Source organism: Akebia trifoliata, chromosome 4 (assembly GCF_017979445.1).
Source record: "Akebia trifoliata isolate Shusen 1 chromosome 4, ASM1797944v1, whole genome shotgun sequence".
NCBI lineage: Eukaryota > Viridiplantae > Streptophyta > Magnoliopsida > Ranunculales > Lardizabalaceae > Akebia > Akebia trifoliata.
In genome coordinates, this window is record NC_141378.1 from 6,764,873 (window position 1) to 6,784,759 (window position 19,887).

Consider the following 19,887-nt stretch of genomic DNA (forward strand, 5'->3'; position numbering starts at 1 on the left):
TTACAAAAAATGGACGGTCCACAATTTTTCAACTTGTAAACATGGGGCTAAACATTTCGGAATGGGCTGATTTTTGGTGAGGATGATCTCTATGATGAGGAGATCATTCTCACCAAAAATCAGCCCATTCCAAAACTTCTAACCCATGTAGGACAAAAAACATTTGTTAAAGTGTGTGGTAAAACTTAGGGTGCTGAACATTTCCCATATATATATATATATATATATATATATATATATAGAGTTGAGGATGATCTCTATGGTGAGGAGATCATTCTCACCAAAAATCAGCCCATTCCAAAACTTCTAACCCATGTAGGACAAAAAACATTTGTTAAAGTGTGTGGTAAAACTTAGGGTGCTGAACATTTCCCATATATATATATATATATATATATATATATATATATAGAGTAGCGTTCAATGGCCAACAGTTTGGCAAACATTTTGGCAAACACATTTTTCAAAACATGGGTTAGAGGTCTTAGAATGGGCTGATTTTTGGTGAGGATGATCTCTATGGTGAGGAGATCATCATCACCAAAAATCAGCCCATTCCAAAACTTCTAACCCCATCAAAAACAGTTTACAAAAAATGGACGGTCCACGATTTTTCAACTGGTAAACATGGGTTAGAAGTTTTGGAATGGGCTGATTTTTTGTGAGGATGATCTACTCACCGTAGAGATCATCCTCACCAAAAATCAGCCCATTCCAAAACCTGTAACCCTTGTTTTGAAAAATGTTTTGCCAAAAAGTTTGTTAAAAAGTTTGCCCTTGAACGCTACCCTATATATATATATATATATATATATATATATATATATATATATATATATATATATATGTAAAATGCTCGTGTTAAGGTACCTCAATTCTAGTTCGATTTATTCTAGAATCAGTATCGACAAAATTGGAGATTCGAAAACTATGAGGGTTCTTGATTCTAGGGTACCTCATGAACTAAAATCAGAGCCAATCCACGCCAACTTTTTCTAACGCCACCCCAATTGATTTACAGAATCACACACTTGGGGTGGCATTAGTAAAAGGTGGTGTGACAATAGAATCTCTCTATTTTTATTTTTTAAAGAAAAAAATCATTTGCACATGTTGATTGGGTGGAATTTCCCAAAAAAACTTTCACAGATCTTTTGACTCGGTCAGGAACGAGTTAATGAGGTAACCGGTAGACAATGGAAAACTCGCTGTCTTCGAATCTGTTCCAACTCTTCCGAGTCGCCTCGACTCAGAAAACAAATAAGAAAATTTTCGCCGATTAATTCCCGATAAGTGAGCCCCCAATCGCTGCTGAACACAGCGGTACGTAGCGTCGTATGAGCTCCCTCACAGTTTACATAATTTCCTAATAAAGACGTTGGATTCGTAACGGCTACATTTATTTCAAATTTCAAAAGTCTCGCTCTCTCTCACATCCATCTTCTCAACTCTTCTTCGTTTCAGCTTTCTACGCATTTCTTTCTCATCGTCTCCAACCCAATCTCTTTTTCTTCTCCAAATCAGCATTTCTCATCAACTCAAGATTAGAGATTCTCTCAAAAACCTCCTCTGCGGAACCCCCCAAAACAGAGTTTTTAAATCTAACAAAAAATTTCTGTAAAAAACTCCAAGAACACCTCCAATTCCTTTCTGGGGGTTTCTTCAATGGCCCCTACACCTTCAAAATCTGTTCAAGGCCAAACAACCCCATTAAAGACACCACAATCCAAACATCGCCTACATTACAATTCCATTAAAAACACCCACCCATCTCCCAATCCAACCTCAGCAGCCAAAGAAAACCCACTAGCTGAGCATCCGGTCGAAGTTATTGGCCGAATACGCGATTACCCAGACCAGAAAGACAAACCCATATCAGGATTTCACGTCTCTGCAGATCACTGTACCATTCGTGTTCAAACAGATATCGGGTACCGAGATTTTATCCTCGATGGTGTTTCGGTTTCCGAGGAAGAAGATCTTGATGGATTTTACAAGAAATTCATCAAATCGAGGATAAATGGTGTGAAATTAGGGGAGAAATGCACCATTATGATGTATGGGCCGACGGGTTCAGGGAAGAGCCATACAATGTTTGGGTGTCTAAAGCAACCGGGTATAGTCTACAGAGCTTTGAAAGATATTTTGGGGGGAAGTGATGCAGAGAATGATACTGAAAGTCATGCTATCGGTGTCGGACCCTTCGTTCAAGTTACTGTTTTGGAGATATACAATGAGGAGATTTACGATCTATTGTCGAACAATTGCGGAGGAGGATCAGGCCTTGCCTGGCCCAAGGGTAATTCTTGCAAGGTAAATTAGTTTATAGATGTTTGTTTTCGTCTTGATCTTCCATGGTAAACCTTTTGCAAGTTTATGGCTATATGTGATCTTTATTTTCTTGATTCAGAGAAAATAATCAAACAAGAAGAAAGAGTAAACAATAACACACACATACAAGGCATACAGATTCACATGGCTTACCTTAGGCTACATTTATTTCTACAGCTTCATATGTGAATTAAATTTTTTTGAATAAGTTTATATGAATAACCAACCATAAATCTTTGAGATAAGGCTTTGCTAATGATGAAGTTTATATATCAATCCCAAACCCCATCTAAAATTAACAGGGAAAATCCAAACAAGAAATTGTGTGATTTTCTTCCCATAGTTGAATTACCCTAGTAACAAAAACTTTCAGGCTGGGGATCCATGTTTAGCAATGTGGAAGCTTATGTGACTCAAGAATAGAGTACCGATGATAGAATTATGGACACCCAATCCTCGTATAAAAGATTGAATGTAGATTGGATAATAAATGAAGTCATTGTAAATAAGATTAACAAGTTCTATTTTTATCTTCTTTTTTTCACATTTTTTGGCCTAGCAATTTTATGTTCTCTTTGTGTGGGGGAATTTTGGCATTTTTATTACTTCGAAGAAGAAAAAAGAGATTTCAGCATTTGGGATCACTATATTTTACTCCATCGCACTAGAAGATGGTGACTAATTTGTAAATTTATCAGACAAGGTTTCCTTTTGTTGGTTAAAAGCGACCCCATTTGAAAATTAGAAAAACTTCCATGGGTGTTTTTCTCATAATGAATAAATAAGGTTCCAAGTCATTTTTTAATTAGATGTTCTAACAAATAAGAACATCATACATGGCATTCTTTTTACTTTGAAGAAGAAACAACAGATTTCGGCTTTTGGAATCATTGTATTTTACTCTGTCAGACTAGAAGATGGTGACTAATTCAGAAATTTATCAGACAAAGTCTTATTTCATGGCTTAAATCGACCCCATTTGAACAATAGAAAAACTTCCATGGGTGTTATTCTCACAATGGATAAATAAGATTACAATTCAGGTTTAATTTGATGCTCTAACAAATAAGAACATGTTTCCTGTTTCCTACATGTTACATGGATATCCATTAACTTTTAAGACACCAGACATAATTCTTGGTCTATTTTATCCTTATGTTATATTTATATTGCATTAAAACCCATTCATAAAACTTTGATTTTCTTAGTTTGATTTAGCCATGAGTGCTACTGTTTGCAAAATTAAGGTGAATCAATGGCAACCATATACTGATCACCATATGTATATATATATATATATATATATATATATATATATATATATATATATATATATATATATATTCATTCTTTCAATTTTGGGGTTTGTAGGTAAAACTCGAAGTGATGGGGAAGAAGGCAAAGAATGCAACTTTCATTTCTGGTAATGAAGCTGGAAAGATATCAAGAGAAGTCGCAAAAGTGGAGAAGCGAAGAATTGTTAAGAGCACACTCTGCAATGACAGAAGTTCAAGAAGCCACTGCGTGGTCAATAATTTCTAACAATTTATTTTTCCTTCTTTGTATTTAGTTCTCTTTATAAGCATTGCTTGTACATGAACTTATCAATCTCTCTGAAACTTGTGCAGATAATCTTGGATGTCCCTACTGTTGGAGGAAGATTGATGCTTGTCGACATGGCGGGTTCTGAAAATATCGAACAAGCTGGCCAAATTGGACTTGAAGCAAAAGTGCAGGTGGAGTTATCTTTTCCTTTTATATTATCTTTTAGTCGGAAATGAATTATATTATTTCTTACTCAATCTTGAAGAGAGTAACTATCTAGTTGTCGGCTGATTAACTCTCATATTTAGCTTAAACGACTTACTTCTTTTTCTTTTGTTGGAATTGCAGACAGGAAAGATCAACCAAGGCAATATAGCCTTGAAGAGAGTGGTTGAGTCCATAGCAAATGGAGATTCACATGTTCCATTCAGAGATAGCAAATTAACGATGCTTTTGCAGGTAATTTCCATTCTTCTTGTGGTCAATCTCATGAGTTTCACAGTAAGGCCTTGTTTGGATACAAAGAAGAAAGTAGCTAGGGAAGAAAATAGTTTTTAAAAAAGTCTCCTGCTTTTTAAAAAGTTAATTTTTTTTTACTTTTTAAAAGTAGTTTTTTGAAGTTAACCCAAACAAGTTTTTTAACTTTTCAACTTTCAAAAGTAAAAAGAAAAAATAGTTACTTTTGAAAGTGTATCCAAACAGGCGAGTGGCCACATATAGCCTTTTTTTTGTGAGAGAGATTGGTTTCTGCACAATATCATCTTCTTTTTGTATTTATTTAGGATTCTTTCGAGGACGATAAATCAAAAATACTGATGATACTATGTGCGAGCCCGGATCCCAAGGAGATGCACAAGACCATTTCCACACTTGAATATGGGGCAAAAGCAAAGTGCATTGTTCGTTGCGGTCATACACCAAACAAGGATAAAGTTGGCTTTGAGAATTCCTCATCTGAAGTAGTTTTAGGGTCAAGAATTGCAGCCATGGATCAGTTCATTTTTAAGCTACAAATGGAGAACAAACGGAGGGAAAAAGAGAGGAACGAAGCCCATAAAGAGCTCTTGAGGAAAGAAGAAGAAGTAGCGGCTCTAAGGGCTAAGCTTGAGCAGGTTGAAGAGAGGGAATCAGCAGCAAGTGAAGAAGAGATTGACTTGAAGGTCAAAGAGAGGACCCGGGTTCTGAAACTTGAGTTAGAAAATAAGTTACAAGAGTGCCAAAAAATGGCAAATGAGTTTGTCGAATCAGAAAGGAGAAGAATGGAAGAGAAGATCTTGCAACAACAGGAGGAAGTCGAGATGTTGAGGCAGCGGTTGGAGGAAATCGAATCTGAGCTATGTCGTTCAAAGGAGAACAATGGGTTACAAAACATAGATGAGGGAACTAACTTTGCGAGAAGGATGTTGGAAATATATGGAGATGGGGACCAAGGGATGGAAAAATCGATGGACTTGGATATGGGAGACCAACAACCAACAATTGTTCATGATATGAAAGTGGTGGTAGAGAAGGAAACCGAAAACTTCGGCAACCACACACTTTTTAATTCTTGTGTTCGAAATGCTATGGACGAGGAAGACAAATTCAAAGAAAAGGTATATTTGAGTACGGTATTCGAGGAAGACGAAGGAGAAGAAAGAGAGAGTACCGAGGATGAAGAGGTGGAGAAAGAAGTAGTAGAGGAAACAGCCGTACAATTTGGTAGAAGAGACTTCAACAAAGCGGATTATAATAGCTTAGACCATTCGGATGAGAAGAGTCAGGGTCTGGGATTGATGGATGAACTTGAAAATACAAAAGATCCGGCCTTGACTAGAAAAACTCGAATTCAAAACATTTTCATGCTTTGTGGGAACCATAGAGAGCTCGCTCAACATGTTAGAATCCCAACGCCTTTCAAGAAACGAACCGAAGCTGCTGACATCCAGTCATCTAATGCTCCAGAGTTTGGGCTGCAAAATCGAGTTCTGTCGGATGTAACATTGAGAAACACTACAAAGAACCCAAATTCAGGACTAAAGGAGATATTTGCATCACTAGTAAATGAGAAGAAATCAACAGAACAAGAATTGAAGGAGAACACTAGACCATATGATGAGAACGAAGATGGTCTGATTGAAGTTTACGTGAAGTGGGAGGCCTCAAAGGAATATCAAGGCAAGTTCATTACTAAATTGAATGTTGTAAAAGATTCCAGCCTTGCTGATCTACGGAAGCTGATCGAGACACGTCTTGATGATGAAAATAGCAAACAAGGATTCACCTTTCTCATGCTTGGGGTAATGTTTGAAAATGCTCAATCCCTGTTTTCACTTCTTTTCTTACTAGTGTTTAATAGTAGTGTAATGTAACATTTAGAGGATATTGTAAAAAGAACATTTGAAAGTATAGAAAACAGACATTGTTGTTATTTACACGAATTAGTTAAAATAAGTCATAAAAAACCTGTCACTTGAACACCATAAGATTATTGAAAATAACCCATAAGACTGTTGATGGTTCTGCAACTTTTAGTTACACATTGTTGGGTATGAGTTGTAAGAAACAGTTACCCATTTTGGGTTGAAGTATCTGTGTAGGATTTATACTTGTTTTTTAGCTTCTTAATACTAAAAAACTGTGGTGGTTGTACCTATTACAGGAACCTACAGGAGCTCCAGTTATGAAGGAGAAAGAAGCAACTGTTCAAGCAAGCAAACTCCCCATTTGCAACAACCAATTGGGTGTCCACCTTGCCTGCTTGCGTCCAATCAAGGCGGCACAACAGCCTAATCATCATTTCCCCTTTAGCCCATTGGAGAACAAACTCCAGGTTGCTTCAAATTCTCCGTCGACCTTTATGAAGAAAATCGAAGGTTTCTCTCCCAAATTAGGCCAAAACTTAAGCCCCCCCACCCCATATGTTACTAAAGGACTTCTTTATAGATAAGATGTGTGTGTGCATCATCTCATGGAAATTTTGAGTACATTTGCATATGTACTCATACATGTACGATTTGTGAAACAAATTCTGTTTTTTTTTCCTAGTACATAATGTGCTACTATGGTTTATTGGTTTGGAGATTCATTTTTTTTGCAGGAAGAATGTCTAGAACGCTTCTTTTTCTCGTTATTTTCTTCCATTTTAAGGATATGTAAGTAGTGGGGCTGCGATGCTGACACAACAGAACAATAATATCAGCCTTGTTACTTGTTTAGGTACTTGTCTATGTTCAAGCAACCATGCATGCACCTTTTAATTTGTCGGAACTATTTAATTAGTCGAAGCTTAGTACCAAAGAAGCTAAAAGGATGCATGCATGGTTTATGAACAATAGGGAGATTATGAAATTTTAAATGCAACATGTTTCTACAATGGTAAAACCGAACCTATGGAAGTTTATTAAGAGAAATGGTTTGGTTTGCTAATAATGAAAGAAATTAACTGTTGACATTTACACACTTATCATATTAAATTGAGTGAATAACATTATTAACGGTCTATTTATCAAATTAATATATTGAAAATGACATGAATGAAGGCAATAAATAAAGATACGAAGGAATCTATTTTTGACAAGACATGATTCATGATATAATCAAATAATGGAATTCATAACTCCATCCCTAGTAATTAGAGTAAAATAAGAAACAATAAGCGTGAAAATGTAACAATAGTCCCAAATTAATGATAAGCTAATGAAAGTTGATTGATACGTTTTGGTCATGTACAACGAAAGTCGATTACAACTCAACTATAGATAGGGATTATTCCACGATTACAACGCAACTATAGGGATTATTCCACGTCACTCTTGGGATGTGGAAGTCGATGACAGCCTGGATTAGAAAAGTACATGAATTTTGAAGATCCTATCATAACTAGATGAAGACCGGAAATATGAACACATATGCAATAATAGAAGACATAATTTTTATAATAGAAGACATTTGCAATAATAGATCCTATCATAATTTTGATAGATGATCCTGTGGGGATTTATGAATGGCTCTCACATTGATTCACACAAAAATGGGCAGAAAAATGCAATTTTTAAAGTACAATTGCATACTTTCTCTGGAATTCTCCACCTTAGGGGTCAGAAAAATATCCCCATCCCACACCCTTTGGGAAAATGATTTTTCCACGTCCTAACATTATTCTCTCACGATTACCCAGCTCCCAAAACATAAAAAGCATATTTTTTTTTTCATAGGACGAAATTCCTTTCCCCATCACCATTTTTACCAAGGAATTCATACCTTGAAAACGAATTCCCAACAATCATAAAGAACCCTTGAGTAAAATACAAGGCGCAGGTACAATGATATGCATAATAACTGTGTACTCAAGATCAAATGGTCCACGACAAGAGGGAGACACCATTGTGGCCTGTATATCCTGGAGAGGTAGTTAAAGATGAGAGTATTCGACCGGCCAGTACCAGGTACTTGCAAGGAAAAGAAAATAGGAAGCTTTTTTTTTTTTCGGAGAGAGCTAAGATGTTCTTGGTACAATGAAAACACAGCAGATTTTACACCAAGCCAAGCATGAGGAACGGACAAATGGTAGTAGATGCAAAACAGCCAGAAAATGCTAGTGTCAAAAAATAAAAATAAACGTAAACTTGCATATCAGATCTAATGAATTACATAAATGCTATTGAACAATTAGAAAACCCATACCTTAGAATGATTAATTCTTCAATCTTTAAATCCCACCAAATACTTTTGTCTGCTGCACTTGCCACTATACTGATCTTGAAACCTAAGATCAAGTGGCCTGAACCCGACCTTATTTCTATTTTCTAATACAAAGAGGATGTCGAGGTGACATACCTAAGAGCGGGAAACAACAACAGAAAAATACCAGCTAGATGTCTTCCCCTACCTACCCTCATACACCTGAAATGTTTAAATATCTTACATCAGGGTTGAAAAAAAAAAGTAAATAAATGCTGATGTGGACTTCATTAATCAGCTGCTCCTCCATTTAAAAATGCTCTGGTATTAGGATGATTGGTACCACTGTCAGCCTGATCTTCCAAAGGCATCTTCATCAAGATTCTTGATTATTACAACTGTGAAACCTTTGCGCAGTACACATACATTATAGATTAAATATTCTGGTGCTAGAACATTTACATCTCATAATAGGTTTCCTTTTACAAGAAGAGAAATGGTAAGGGTGAAAAGATAACAAAAAAAGGGCTTTTAAATGAAAGAAGGTGAACCAAGATCATCATCTACCTTTCTTTCTTGACATTTTTTGAGGAAATGCAGCTGCCGTTGCAAGTGTAGCACCTGCCATTGAATGTGTACAACAATGAGACCTACCTTGTGAAAGAGAGAATATCTAGTAGTTGCATGTCAACATAGATTCTTACATGATGAAAGCTACAAACCAACAATAGAAACTCAACAATACATCATCATTATCAAAGCCTTATCCCAGCTATCTGGAATCGGTTGAACAAATTATGTTCCTTCAATTATATACAAAGTCATGTCTTCTGTTGATTCAAGTGCCTTCATGTCAGCTTACACCACCTCAATCTGCAGTCTTTTTGGTCTTATTCTACTCTAGTAGACCCTTCAACAACCTACATTTGCCAAGGAACCCAACCAATTCAGTCCCTCTCGCTCAAACATGTCAGTACATAGGCTGAGACTCAACTTTGAAACAGAATGCTTCCAATCTGAGGATTGTCCCCTCAGAATCAATCTGGTCCCATACCCTTGGATGGCTCCATACGTAACCCATGACATTTTTTACAATTTAGTTTCCACTAAACATGCCTCACAAACTTGCAAGTATTTCTCATTAAGCATGTTTCGAAATTCGATGAAATTCAGTTTTCCAGCAGTGGAAACATTTTCTCAACGGTAAACAATCAACTTCAGTCCAACATAATATTTTCTTTTACTACTACATTTAACTTTTATAGGATATGAATGATAATCTAAAAATGCATTACAAAATCTACACACAAGCCTTACCAGTGAGCTCTGACTAGGTGAACCCCTTGCCTTGCCAAGCTAGGGCCTCTAACCCCTAGGCAGGCGCTACTCAACAGGTATCAAAGCATTGGCCCATGCAACTTAATATAATGTATTTTCCATATACATGTAAACAGACATGAAATCAAATGTTCCAATAGATTATTTTCAACTCATTTCTCTCCTTAACTCGCATTTTGGAACCCCAGCTAAGATAACCTTCTTCTTTTGATATTTTAAGAGGAATTGTGTGCTACACAGAAACAACCATATCACTCTCTTTTGTTTATGGGAATGTGTAGTTCCTTTGCTGCTTCTTCCCTTTTTTTTTTTCTGGAGATGGACTGTGTTTGTAGCACAAAGTAGTCCAATCTATCTCATTTTTCTAGGAAAGGGATCCCCTCCCCCACCTCGAAATAATAAAAATAAAAACTATATCCTTCAATATATATGGTATCTTATCCAAAATTTTAAATTTTCAATACCAAGCAAGGAACCCAGATAAATATAGAAATATAACTCAAAATTTAGACATTTCGGAAATAAATTTTAGAAGGTTAAGTCTCTTACAACAAACAACAAAATCTCATTTTTGAAGTTTGAACAAGTGGTACCTAGCATAACAGTTATCTAAAAGGCAAAGCAAACGAAGAGAAATCATAAAAAAGAAGCAAAGAGAATAACTTACCTCTTCTTGAAGTGAAGTAGGAAGATTTTCAACTGACGTGAGACCACAAATATCCTGTAATAGCTTCTCTTCTTTTATACCAGACCATGTCTGCGGCGGCAAGGCCAGCAATAATACAGTTAAAATGTCACTGCTTGCTGGGTGCTTTCCAATGCAATTATTTAAGCCAGAACCGCAGCAACTCCTCAGCTTTGTTGGGGATAAAGGAACCAGCATATCATACCCTTGTTCACTGCTCCCAGTCACCACTGTTCCGGACACCACTGTAACGGGCATGTTACCATTAGCTTCCAAACTCTTCACACATGTCGCTCTACAGCAAAACCCAGACGCAGAGCCATGCTTCCCTGTCAATAGCTCTGCTCCATGACAGCAAACACTTGCTGCAATTTCGGGCAAAGTGCTTTTATCTTCCAATGATGGGATACCTCTACAGCATGAACTAGTAGAAGACAACCATTCGGTGACATGTTTAAATAGTGCAGTTTCCCGTACATGTTTCAGTACCTCTTCCTGAAACCCAAAATGGTCATGTTCCAAGATTTAGGAAAAACTACAAAATGGGATTTACGAGGGAAATGGAAGAGATTAAGCTATGCAAGACCTTGACAGCAAGCCTTCCTTTCTCCTCTTTGCTTATACTTGAAACTCCATCTTCTTGCCTCCGAACTTCTGCAACCCACTTAATGAACTCCCCAAAATTGGTGGGAAGTGATGTAAATACAACTGAGAGAACTTCCTGAACATCCTTTAAATCTTCAGGCTTCAACAGGACAGGAACATCTTCCACTAAGTACTTTGCAGTACTAATCCAACTCTCATGTTTACAGCTCTGCATAAATTCCAGATCCATTCACAATTTTTGACAAAGCCAAGCATCCAATCATGGACTCGTAGCTACAAATTCAGATTATCTACCAAAAATTAGGATGCATCTGTATGGGCATCGGTAGGTAAGTAGATGTGTGCATGTATGCTTCCAAAAGAATGGGTGAATCACTTCCACAGAAAGCACACACAAACATGAGATGAGTAAATCTACATGTATTCTTAGACACGATGTTGGGGGCCACATCAAGATCATGTTCAACAATTCAACCACTTAGTGAATTATCCATACCACAGAGATCAGTCTCAAAGAATCAATTAATTCCTACTTTCCTAACCATATGAGGTCAACTTGTGTTTCAAAATGTTGGATCATGCTGTTGTTAGTTTAGGCAACCTTTAACATGGTTAGTTTTATCATAACAGACCCTTTTTGCTGATTATTAACGCCATAGTAAGCACAATGTGGTGTCACCAGTAAGGAACCAGTCTAGATTTATTCTATATTCATATATACACCTGTGTGTGCATGTTCATTTATTCGATTTCCTCATCATATTATTCATCTATTCATTTACTGACAAAATTAACCTTTGTAAAGTATACCCTTGAAAATGGCATTGTCTAAATAAACATATAAAATGCAAATAAATTCTAACTGGAACTCCTATCAAACTCAGGTGAAATCAGAAGGCAAAAAAAACCTGAATTTATGTTAGAATTTTACGAGTCCATTATTATGACTAAGAGGGAAGAAGATTGCAATTTGCAAGCATCCAAGATAGGCTCCATTCTCACTTTTTTTACCTTTATTATTTCATTTGTAGTAAAATTGTTTTGATGTGACATCAGCTGATGCCATGGATCAGTCCGACTAAATCAACCGGATTGATCCATCCCAACTTCTTCATCAGGTTGATGGCTGTCCAAGTCTTGAAACATTACTAATTACCTTTTCTATGGTATTATATCCATAGTTAATAGCCAAATTTAGGAAATTCTCCAAACTTCCTGTGGGTCACTTCTGTGAACTTCCAAATTACCGGCTTAAATTTTTTTTATCAAATTTGCTCAAGCTGACAAATTTTACAACCATTTCCAAATGAATTCAACTTCTCCAAATTAGGTCAAACATTAATTGACTGATGTTATGGGTGAATCGATGTTTAGATCTTGTATATGCAAACCCATGCTTTCAATCTATGACCTTGGTTTAAAGTCCGATCTATGTCCAAGTTGAACAAAAACTTCTTGATTGATGCTATATGAAATAAATAAAAAAACTGAGAAAAAACTGTTGGGCGAACCCAACACAGCCTCAATGTCTCATCCCAATAACCTTGAGACTGAGACGTCCTGGCAAAGATATTCCGAGAGTAAACAAAATATTGAACCACCCACAACCAGAAGTAGTTGAGCAAAGTGTTTTGCCAAACAAAATCATACCAGGGTGTAAAGCAGTGATGGTGCTCTGTGAAGCTTTGAGATAAGCATGAACCTGAAAATTTGTTGAAGTTCAATAAATAGGACACCATTTGAAACAGCTAACATTGAAGTCTTTATTGTAAATCTTCCATATCATATTTAGAGCTCATCCGAATAACTACTAAATATCCTAAAACTAAGATATTAATGCGAGCAAATAAACTTCTAGAAAGAGCCCAATGTGATTAAAGAAGAATGATTAATGCAATTAACTTTATATTATATATATTGGAATGTGTTGGTAAGTTTGAGAAACCAGGGTGTATCATAGGAGATTGTACAATATGGTATGATACACTAGACAAATCATGTTCTAAAAACAAATGTATGAAGACAAGTTACAATCAACTATATTTTAACTCTTAGTTGAATTAAGTGAATTTCAATAATTGGGAATTGATGGAAGTCACATCTCTTCTTGATCTCCTTAATTCGATCCAATTCAGAGAGAACAAGCAGGACAGGAGGGAATGGTCCAAAGGTAAGGATAAGAGGTTCTCTGTCAAGTCTTTCTATTATTGCTTGCTTCTATCATGTGAGGTATCTTTCTATCCATCTATCATTTGGTCCGCTCTTATTCCCTCTAAGGTATCTTCCTTTTCATGGCTTGCCTCTTTGGGTAGAATCCTCACATTAGATAATTTGATCTATCGGGAGTGGATTACCCCCAATTTTTGTCATCTTTGTTCAAGGGATGGGGAGTCCCACGACCACATTCTTATTCATTGTTCCTTCTCCCGTGTTATTTGGATGTTCTTCTTATCTCATTCCAAGTGGATTGGATTTTTCCTTTTCTTTCTTCGCGCTTTTAGAAGGCTGGAATTTCAATATCTTCTCTTCTAGAAAGAGTTATCTTTGGGCTATCCTTCCTTCCACTATTACTTAGGGTCTCTTGAGTGAGCGCAACAACAGGGTTTTCCATAGTGAGGAGAGCTAGTCTCACACGGTGATTTTGGAGATTTTAGGGTTTCTTTTCTTTTGGTCGAAGATGAGTAAAGACTTTGCGGGAGTGTGCTTCCAAGATTTTGCTTTTAATTGGGAAACCATTTGTGATTCATAGCCCCCCGCCGGGCGTGTATCTTTTTTCCTTTCTTTTTTTTCCTCGTTGATTTTTCTTGTTCTGTTGTTTGGGGGTTATCTCAGCCTCCTTTTATCCTTATTCATCAATATTAAAATTTATATTTATCAAAAAAAAAAAAAAATTAAGTGAATTGACATTTTGATATACCCCCAATGTACTCTATATACAGTAAGAGGGTCGACGACATGATACGTGCCTTTAAAACGTATTTTCCTTGTATCTTAAAAAAGATGAAACAACAAAATTAAAAAAGTCTCACCAAAACTCATAACTCCCAAACTTAAGGGGGATCACATATTGGAACTTCTCCATTATCATGATCATTATTGGCATCATTGATGATTTCACCCACCACTCTACTCTTCATGCCTTGACAGAAGACATAGTATTACAGTTAAATTGCAAAAAAGGATTCATGTTGCCAACCCCAAATTTTGAGAATAGATGATGAGATACATATATATATATCATTGTGTCGCCATTTAACTGTAATACAGTTAAATCATTGTATTGCAATTTAACTGTAATACAATGTCTTCTGTCAAGGCATGTATAATTGTACTTTTCCTTTTTCTGAAACTTCATTTATGATTTTTGCTTATTGTTTTCAATTAGTGAATCATAATCTTCGGGAACAGACAAGTAGAATCCAACTAAACAGCCATCGTTTCCAACTAAACAGCCATTTTCACTATAAAATTGGTAAAACACTATACATAAAGTGAATGAATAAAGAGAGCAAAAAAGAAAACTATACCCCATCTAACAACACAACCATTTCAATATTACTTTGCAAAATCTATATTTCAAATGATTTTAAAAAAAAGTATACCCCCGGCTATGTCCCGTTGCTTCGTCAACAGTATTCATGGCTTCCCAAAGAAGTGTAAGTGGAACCCAATGAGGAGGATACTTGAAGCGGGCCACATCCAAAATCAGTGCCATATCCATTCCAGCATGATAGCCACCAATCGGTGAAAAATGACCAGTTCCCGTCTGCAAACAAAATAAAACGATCTCCCCATCTCTAAATGTATCAATAAACAGGAAAGTGCACAACAAGATCATGACAGCTAATTAGCCTAAAATATCATGCATATGGGATACAGACAGGAAACAAGTATACAGCTTTTCATACCAAAAACCTACAACACTATTCGATACATGTAATCCATTCAATATGTGGATATCATACTTTAGTTATTAGTCTCTTTAAGCTAAGTATATTATATAAATATTTATATCCAGACAAGTTTAATCAAGATTCAAATATTAGCGAAGTCTTTCACAACAAGTTTGCCACAATTTCTATGATTTTGTTCAAGAAACAAAGAAGACAATGATAGGAGTTAAGAAAATAACAAAAAATGTAATAGGAAATGAGAAAATTGTGTCGTAGAAGTATCCATGCACACTCCCATACCAATATTGACATCTTATCCTTCCAATACAGGCATGTTGACTATTATGGGTATCATAGATTTAAATAACATAAGATTACATGGGTATATCAGTAAAATTAAATAATTATTCAGAGTATTATGATCATAATTATAGAAGTCAAGAAACACAAGATAAAAGTAATTTGTAGTGCATTGCTTAAATAGGTTTAAATTTAACTTTATATATAACATCATCTTCTACAGCTAATCTTATATATATAGTCTATTCCAACATCACAAACCATATGATAAATTTATTTAAATTAAGTGTAATTTAACAGTCCAGATTTTTTTCAAGTAGAAGTGAAACCTTGACATTTGTGATATATGTGTTTTAATAACAAACATAAAGATAAACAATATTTTTTACTTAAGAACTAAAAAAAATATAGTTTAAAGTGTTCTTCGCATATTTGTTTATTGAGAGATATCAAGAGTTCAAAATGTATCACCATCCTGGTTGTTTTGTCTTGCTATGTCAGTTTTAGAAGCCAGGAAATGAGTTTGAGATTTTAAACCTTCACTACAATTGACTGAACTGCAGATTGGAATGACCTCAAAATACCTGTTTGAAAGGTGCTCTATGGTATGACGTGATCACATGACAATCTTCAGAAGAAGTACATGTCTCGATATATTTCCGAAAATCATCAATGGTGCTCTGGTTTGTGCGAAAAGCTTCAACATTAGCCCCAGCGCATTGAGCCAAACAAGCAACTTTGCCAAAGGTGATCCCTTCAGCTTTAACCTTTTCTAAAGGTTCACAGCAATCCAACATAGATTCGTCAAACCATCTCCAAGGACCTGTGGGAAAGCACAACAATTACATGGCACATGTTTATTTTCCCCCCATTGTTCCATACAATAATATAAATGCACACACGAGTTAATGATACCATAGGTGAAGAACACATACAATGAGAATCCAAGTCATTTGGCCATGCAATAGATCATGGTCAGAGGTGAAGAATTGCATTTTCAATCCAAGCCAATAGAATATGATTCATAGTCCTATTAACTAAACAACCTAGGGCTGCGTCCCAGTGATCATAAACATGTATACCATCTCTCTAACAGAATATGCATTCAAACCCTCCAAAAGAGCCTTACTTCAACATGAACAAATGTATAAGCTTTTAAATTATTGACCAGGCTCTCTGACAACAGGTAGCCTCTTATTTGTGGCTTTCAAATTAAATAACTCATACAATGCCTAACACAAAGTACATGCTGGGAAAATATTTCAGAGGTCCTCATGTAATGTTCATCAGAACATCTGTAAGACAACCAGCGTGCTTCTATTTACAGAGTATAGAATATTGCATTGAACAAACTAGAACGCATCTGAATATAAAATATCCAACAAATCTCGAAATCAAGTACAGATAATGGACAATCCCACACAAGAATATAGAAGTGACTAGACGGGTGTTTTAATAAAACCCAAAAGCCCAAAAGTACCATGAAGAACATAATGTGTTTAATAGCTTTCAGTTTCCCTTTTTGGTCTGGTATTAGTGAAATTTCATTTTCTTACCCTTCGTGTTGAGAGGATCCACTGTAAACAAACAACCGCCGAGATCCACTTTTTCAAGACATAGAAATTCAAGATTTACCTTTCCATTTTCGTCCTGGATCAATTGAAAGAGCATTCAAGACCATTGAAAGGCTGGCCAATCCACAATATGCAGGCTCAGACTGTGTTTGAAAATAAGATATTAACTTGAAGAATCCTTCCATGGTTCCACTTTGAAGGGCTTCACTGAAGAGTTGCTGCAAATTCCACAGCAAAAGGGTTATAGTGGATAAAGGAAATCAGAACACATGCTTTTAGTGCTGAAGAATTGCACATTCACAACGCATAAATCGGAAAAACTCTTATTCTGGCACAAATGCATATAAAAACTTGGCCTTATTAGGTTCTACTAGAATTATTAATATAAGCACTGTATACCAACTGATAATACATAAGAAGCTGAAGGACACAAGTATACAAAATTATCTTGGACGATCTTGCTCACCGATTATGGAAGATGAGAAAAAATCATCCACCATTAGATCAAGGGAGAGTAATCAAATCCCAACCTTTGGATGCTCAGCTCTAAACTATGATAAGGAGGACAGGTTCTATATTCAAATTTTGAATCCTATATTTGAGGAGTTGTTGATGATTCTAAGAGAAAAAAATTTGGGCGACCCAGCCAATAACATTCTAAGTGCGGTTCTTTGGGTATCAGTTTACAAGTTTAGATCTAAATTGCAATTCAATTATGTCTGGGTACCCAAAATGTACATTTTGACCTAGTACATTGTTAGTAAGCCGCACCAAGGACTAGATCCTAGCCGAAGCCCATGTGAGGCCACATATCTTGAAGGACCTAGACAATCCACCATTTAAGACTTCAAACCTCAAAACTGAGCCTACCTAAGGCTCTAGTGTATCAAACAACTCTGACAGGGTCTTCACAACTTGTATTGAGCAGGAAAATGGCAACAACTTTTATACACAATCTCACCACTGACGGCACTTGATTATCCATCAAAGGTGAAGTACCCACTTTGCATATCACCTAATAGAATCAAATTTCACTACTACATTTCATGTTCGTAAGAGAGTAAGCTTGTGTCGATCATTGCTCATTTTTTCAAGTTTTCTTTGTGCCAATAACTAAGGGTGTGAATATTTAGAAAATTTATCAACTGGTTTTGTGACTTTTGCCCAAAAACCGTAAACCCATTTATGTCTTTTGTCCTTTGAGGTCATTCCTAGACATTTGTTAGATTTTTGCTTCTTTTTGCCCATTTCATGAGAGTTCTATGTGCACATTTTTCTAATTTCACTGCAAAAACCAAACTTTCCAATAATTGCAATTCACCTGAGAGGAAAAAATACAACAAAAATAAATAAATAAAAATAACTGAAGCACAAATCACATATGAAAAAAATCAAGAAAGTCTTTAAAACATTTACAGAATAAAGTACAACAAAAATTCTACCATAATCAATTCCAGTAACAGATATGAAGAACAAAACAGTAGATTCAGTTTTCTAACCTCAAATAAACAATTAGTTTCTCGGATTTTTTTAATACTTGATCGTAAACTGTGAAACATAAAAAATAAAGAAAATTTTACCTTCCCTTCGGAGGAAGCGAACTCAATTGCAGGCGGAGATGGAAGAACTCGCCTGTACAAACCTGCCATTGCCATTGTCGATCTGATTTTGATGTTTTATTTATTTGATTATTTTATGAATTTCTTCCAACTTTCTCGTTTAGAATTTTCTCCTTGAGGTTTCGCTAGGGTTTTTGGAGAGATCGCCCGCCGGACTTTACTTTTTGGAGAACTTTTTTTTTTTTCGTTTTCTTTTTATCTTTTTGGCTTTTTCTTTCGATTTCATAAATTGGGGTCAATTTTAAATCCAAAAAAAAAATCTCTAATTTAGGCAACAACTAGTCTAGTAAATAAATACGGCAATTATTTGATCGGGTTTAATTCGATTAATTCGGATAAAATTCGGAAAATCCTGCAAAACATTCGGAAAGATTTTAGATATTATACAAATAATTTTTTTTGTTGGGTTTCATCTCAAAGTCCATCATCTTCAATTTCCTTAAAAATTATATCTTATTCTCGAGATTTGGAGATTAATGAGAGTAAAATTTTAAGATTCCAAGATAGAAATGTTACTTTTTTCAACTATTAATTGATGAATTGCTATTGATTAATTCATTGATGTAATCAATTAATCCTTATTTGATGAATTTAAAAAAAAAACATTGGAGAGTTTTATGACTATGCTACCAAATTACTTGGCATGCGAGTTGCCAAGTATGAACAAACTGGTGAGTCATTAAATGTTTGTGCATTAAAACTCAAATCCTAATTAGTATAATGAGAAAAGACGAAGTAGAAGTGATTCCACACCAAAATTTGAATCCCATGAATACTCTTGACCAGTGGTGGATCGGGATTTTCTTGCAATGGGGGCAAAGTATTGTCAATAGTAAGATTGAAGAACTTGACGTCAAAATGATTTTGGATCAAAAGATTCAAAGGTTTTTGGCTAGATGTTAAAGAAAAAGGTATTTAAGTCATTTTTAATTAATTATGGGGTAATGTCATCTTAAAAAAATTGAGGGATTGGACAAAATTTGGAGAGAGGTGAGGGAGTGGGGGCAAATGAGGCAATGTCATTAGTTAAAAATACAATCATATATAAAATTAAGGCATAAATAGAAAGGGGAGAGAATTGCCCCCACTTATTCTTTATTAGCTCTGCCTTGCCTTTACGTTTACATTTTTAAATTGATATATTTTTGATAATTCTAATAAAAAATTAATCAAATTGTCACTCGCAATCACATTGTTTAATTTTTAAAAGTACAAAAATATATTCTTCTTTTATAATATAGTATTAAAAACCTTTTGACCTTCTAGTTGCCTGTACAACTTTGTACAACTAGTACCATGTAAGTATGTTACCACTGTTTGGTAGTTAAAGTTAT

General features: G+C 35.5%; 2 protein-coding genes across 4 annotated transcripts; one reads left to right on the forward strand and one right to left on the reverse strand.

Moving 5' to 3' along the window:
* Nucleotides 1-909: 909 nt before the first annotated feature.
* LOC147403376 (kinesin-like protein KIN-10A) lies at nt 910-6,974 on the forward strand. Its single transcript, XM_086438938.1, has 6 exons — nt 910-2,313; nt 3,703-3,858; nt 3,960-4,067; nt 4,225-4,335; nt 4,659-6,155; nt 6,518-6,974. The coding sequence occupies exons 1-6, from the start codon at nt 1,666-1,668 to the stop codon at nt 6,803-6,805; spliced, it is 2,808 nt and encodes a 935-aa protein (XP_086295064.1). The 5' UTR covers nt 910-1,665; the 3' UTR covers nt 6,806-6,974.
* A 1,492-nt stretch (nt 6,975-8,466) lies between these two features.
* LOC147403377 (glutathione gamma-glutamylcysteinyltransferase 1-like) lies at nt 8,467-18,762 on the reverse strand. Of its 3 annotated transcripts, none has more exons than XM_086438941.1 (9): nt 18,515-18,762; nt 16,996-17,152; nt 15,945-16,183; nt 14,770-14,933; nt 12,818-12,869; nt 11,148-11,375; nt 10,544-11,056; nt 9,106-9,159; nt 8,467-8,945 (listed from the first exon to the last, which is right to left on the reverse strand). In XM_086438941.1, exons 1-9 carry the CDS (start codon nt 18,587-18,589, stop codon nt 8,931-8,933), a joined length of 1,497 nt encoding a protein of 498 aa, XP_086295067.1. In that variant the 5' UTR covers nt 18,590-18,762; the 3' UTR covers nt 8,467-8,930. The 3 variants fall into 3 exon arrangements, with proteins under 3 accessions (XP_086295067.1, XP_086295066.1, XP_086295065.1); XM_086438940.1 differs by having other exon boundaries at nt 8,467-9,017; XM_086438939.1 differs by having other exon boundaries at nt 8,467-9,159; nt 18,515-18,761.
* Between the last annotated feature and the right edge of the window lie 1,125 nt (nt 18,763-19,887).

What these genes read in the sequence shown, in the direction of transcription:
- LOC147403376 (XM_086438938.1), top strand. Translation starts at nt 1,666, where the DNA reads ATGGCCCCTACACCTTCAAAATCTGTTCAAGGCCAAACAACCCCATTA. An exon ending in GACTTGAAGCAAAAGTGCAG is followed by an intron (nt 4,068 to 4,224) that starts GTGGAGTTATCT and finishes TTGGAATTGCAG; the next exon opens with ACAGGAAAGATCAACCAAGG. An exon ending in AATTAACGATGCTTTTGCAG is followed by an intron (nt 4,336 to 4,658) that starts GTAATTTCCATT and finishes GTATTTATTTAG; the next exon opens with GATTCTTTCGAGGACGATAA.
- LOC147403377 (XM_086438939.1), bottom strand. Translation starts at nt 18,589, where the DNA reads ATGGCAATGGCAGGTTTGTACAGGCGAGTTCTTCCATCTCCGCCTGCA. An exon ending in TCGCTTCCTCCGAAGGGAAG is followed by an intron (nt 17,153 to 18,514) that starts GTAAAATTTTCT and finishes TGGAATTTGCAG; the next exon opens with CAACTCTTCAGTGAAGCCCT. An exon ending in AAGGAAGGCTTGCTGTCAAG is followed by an intron (nt 11,057 to 11,147) that starts GTCTTGCATAGC and finishes TTTGGGTTTCAG; the next exon opens with GAAGAGGTACTGAAACATGT.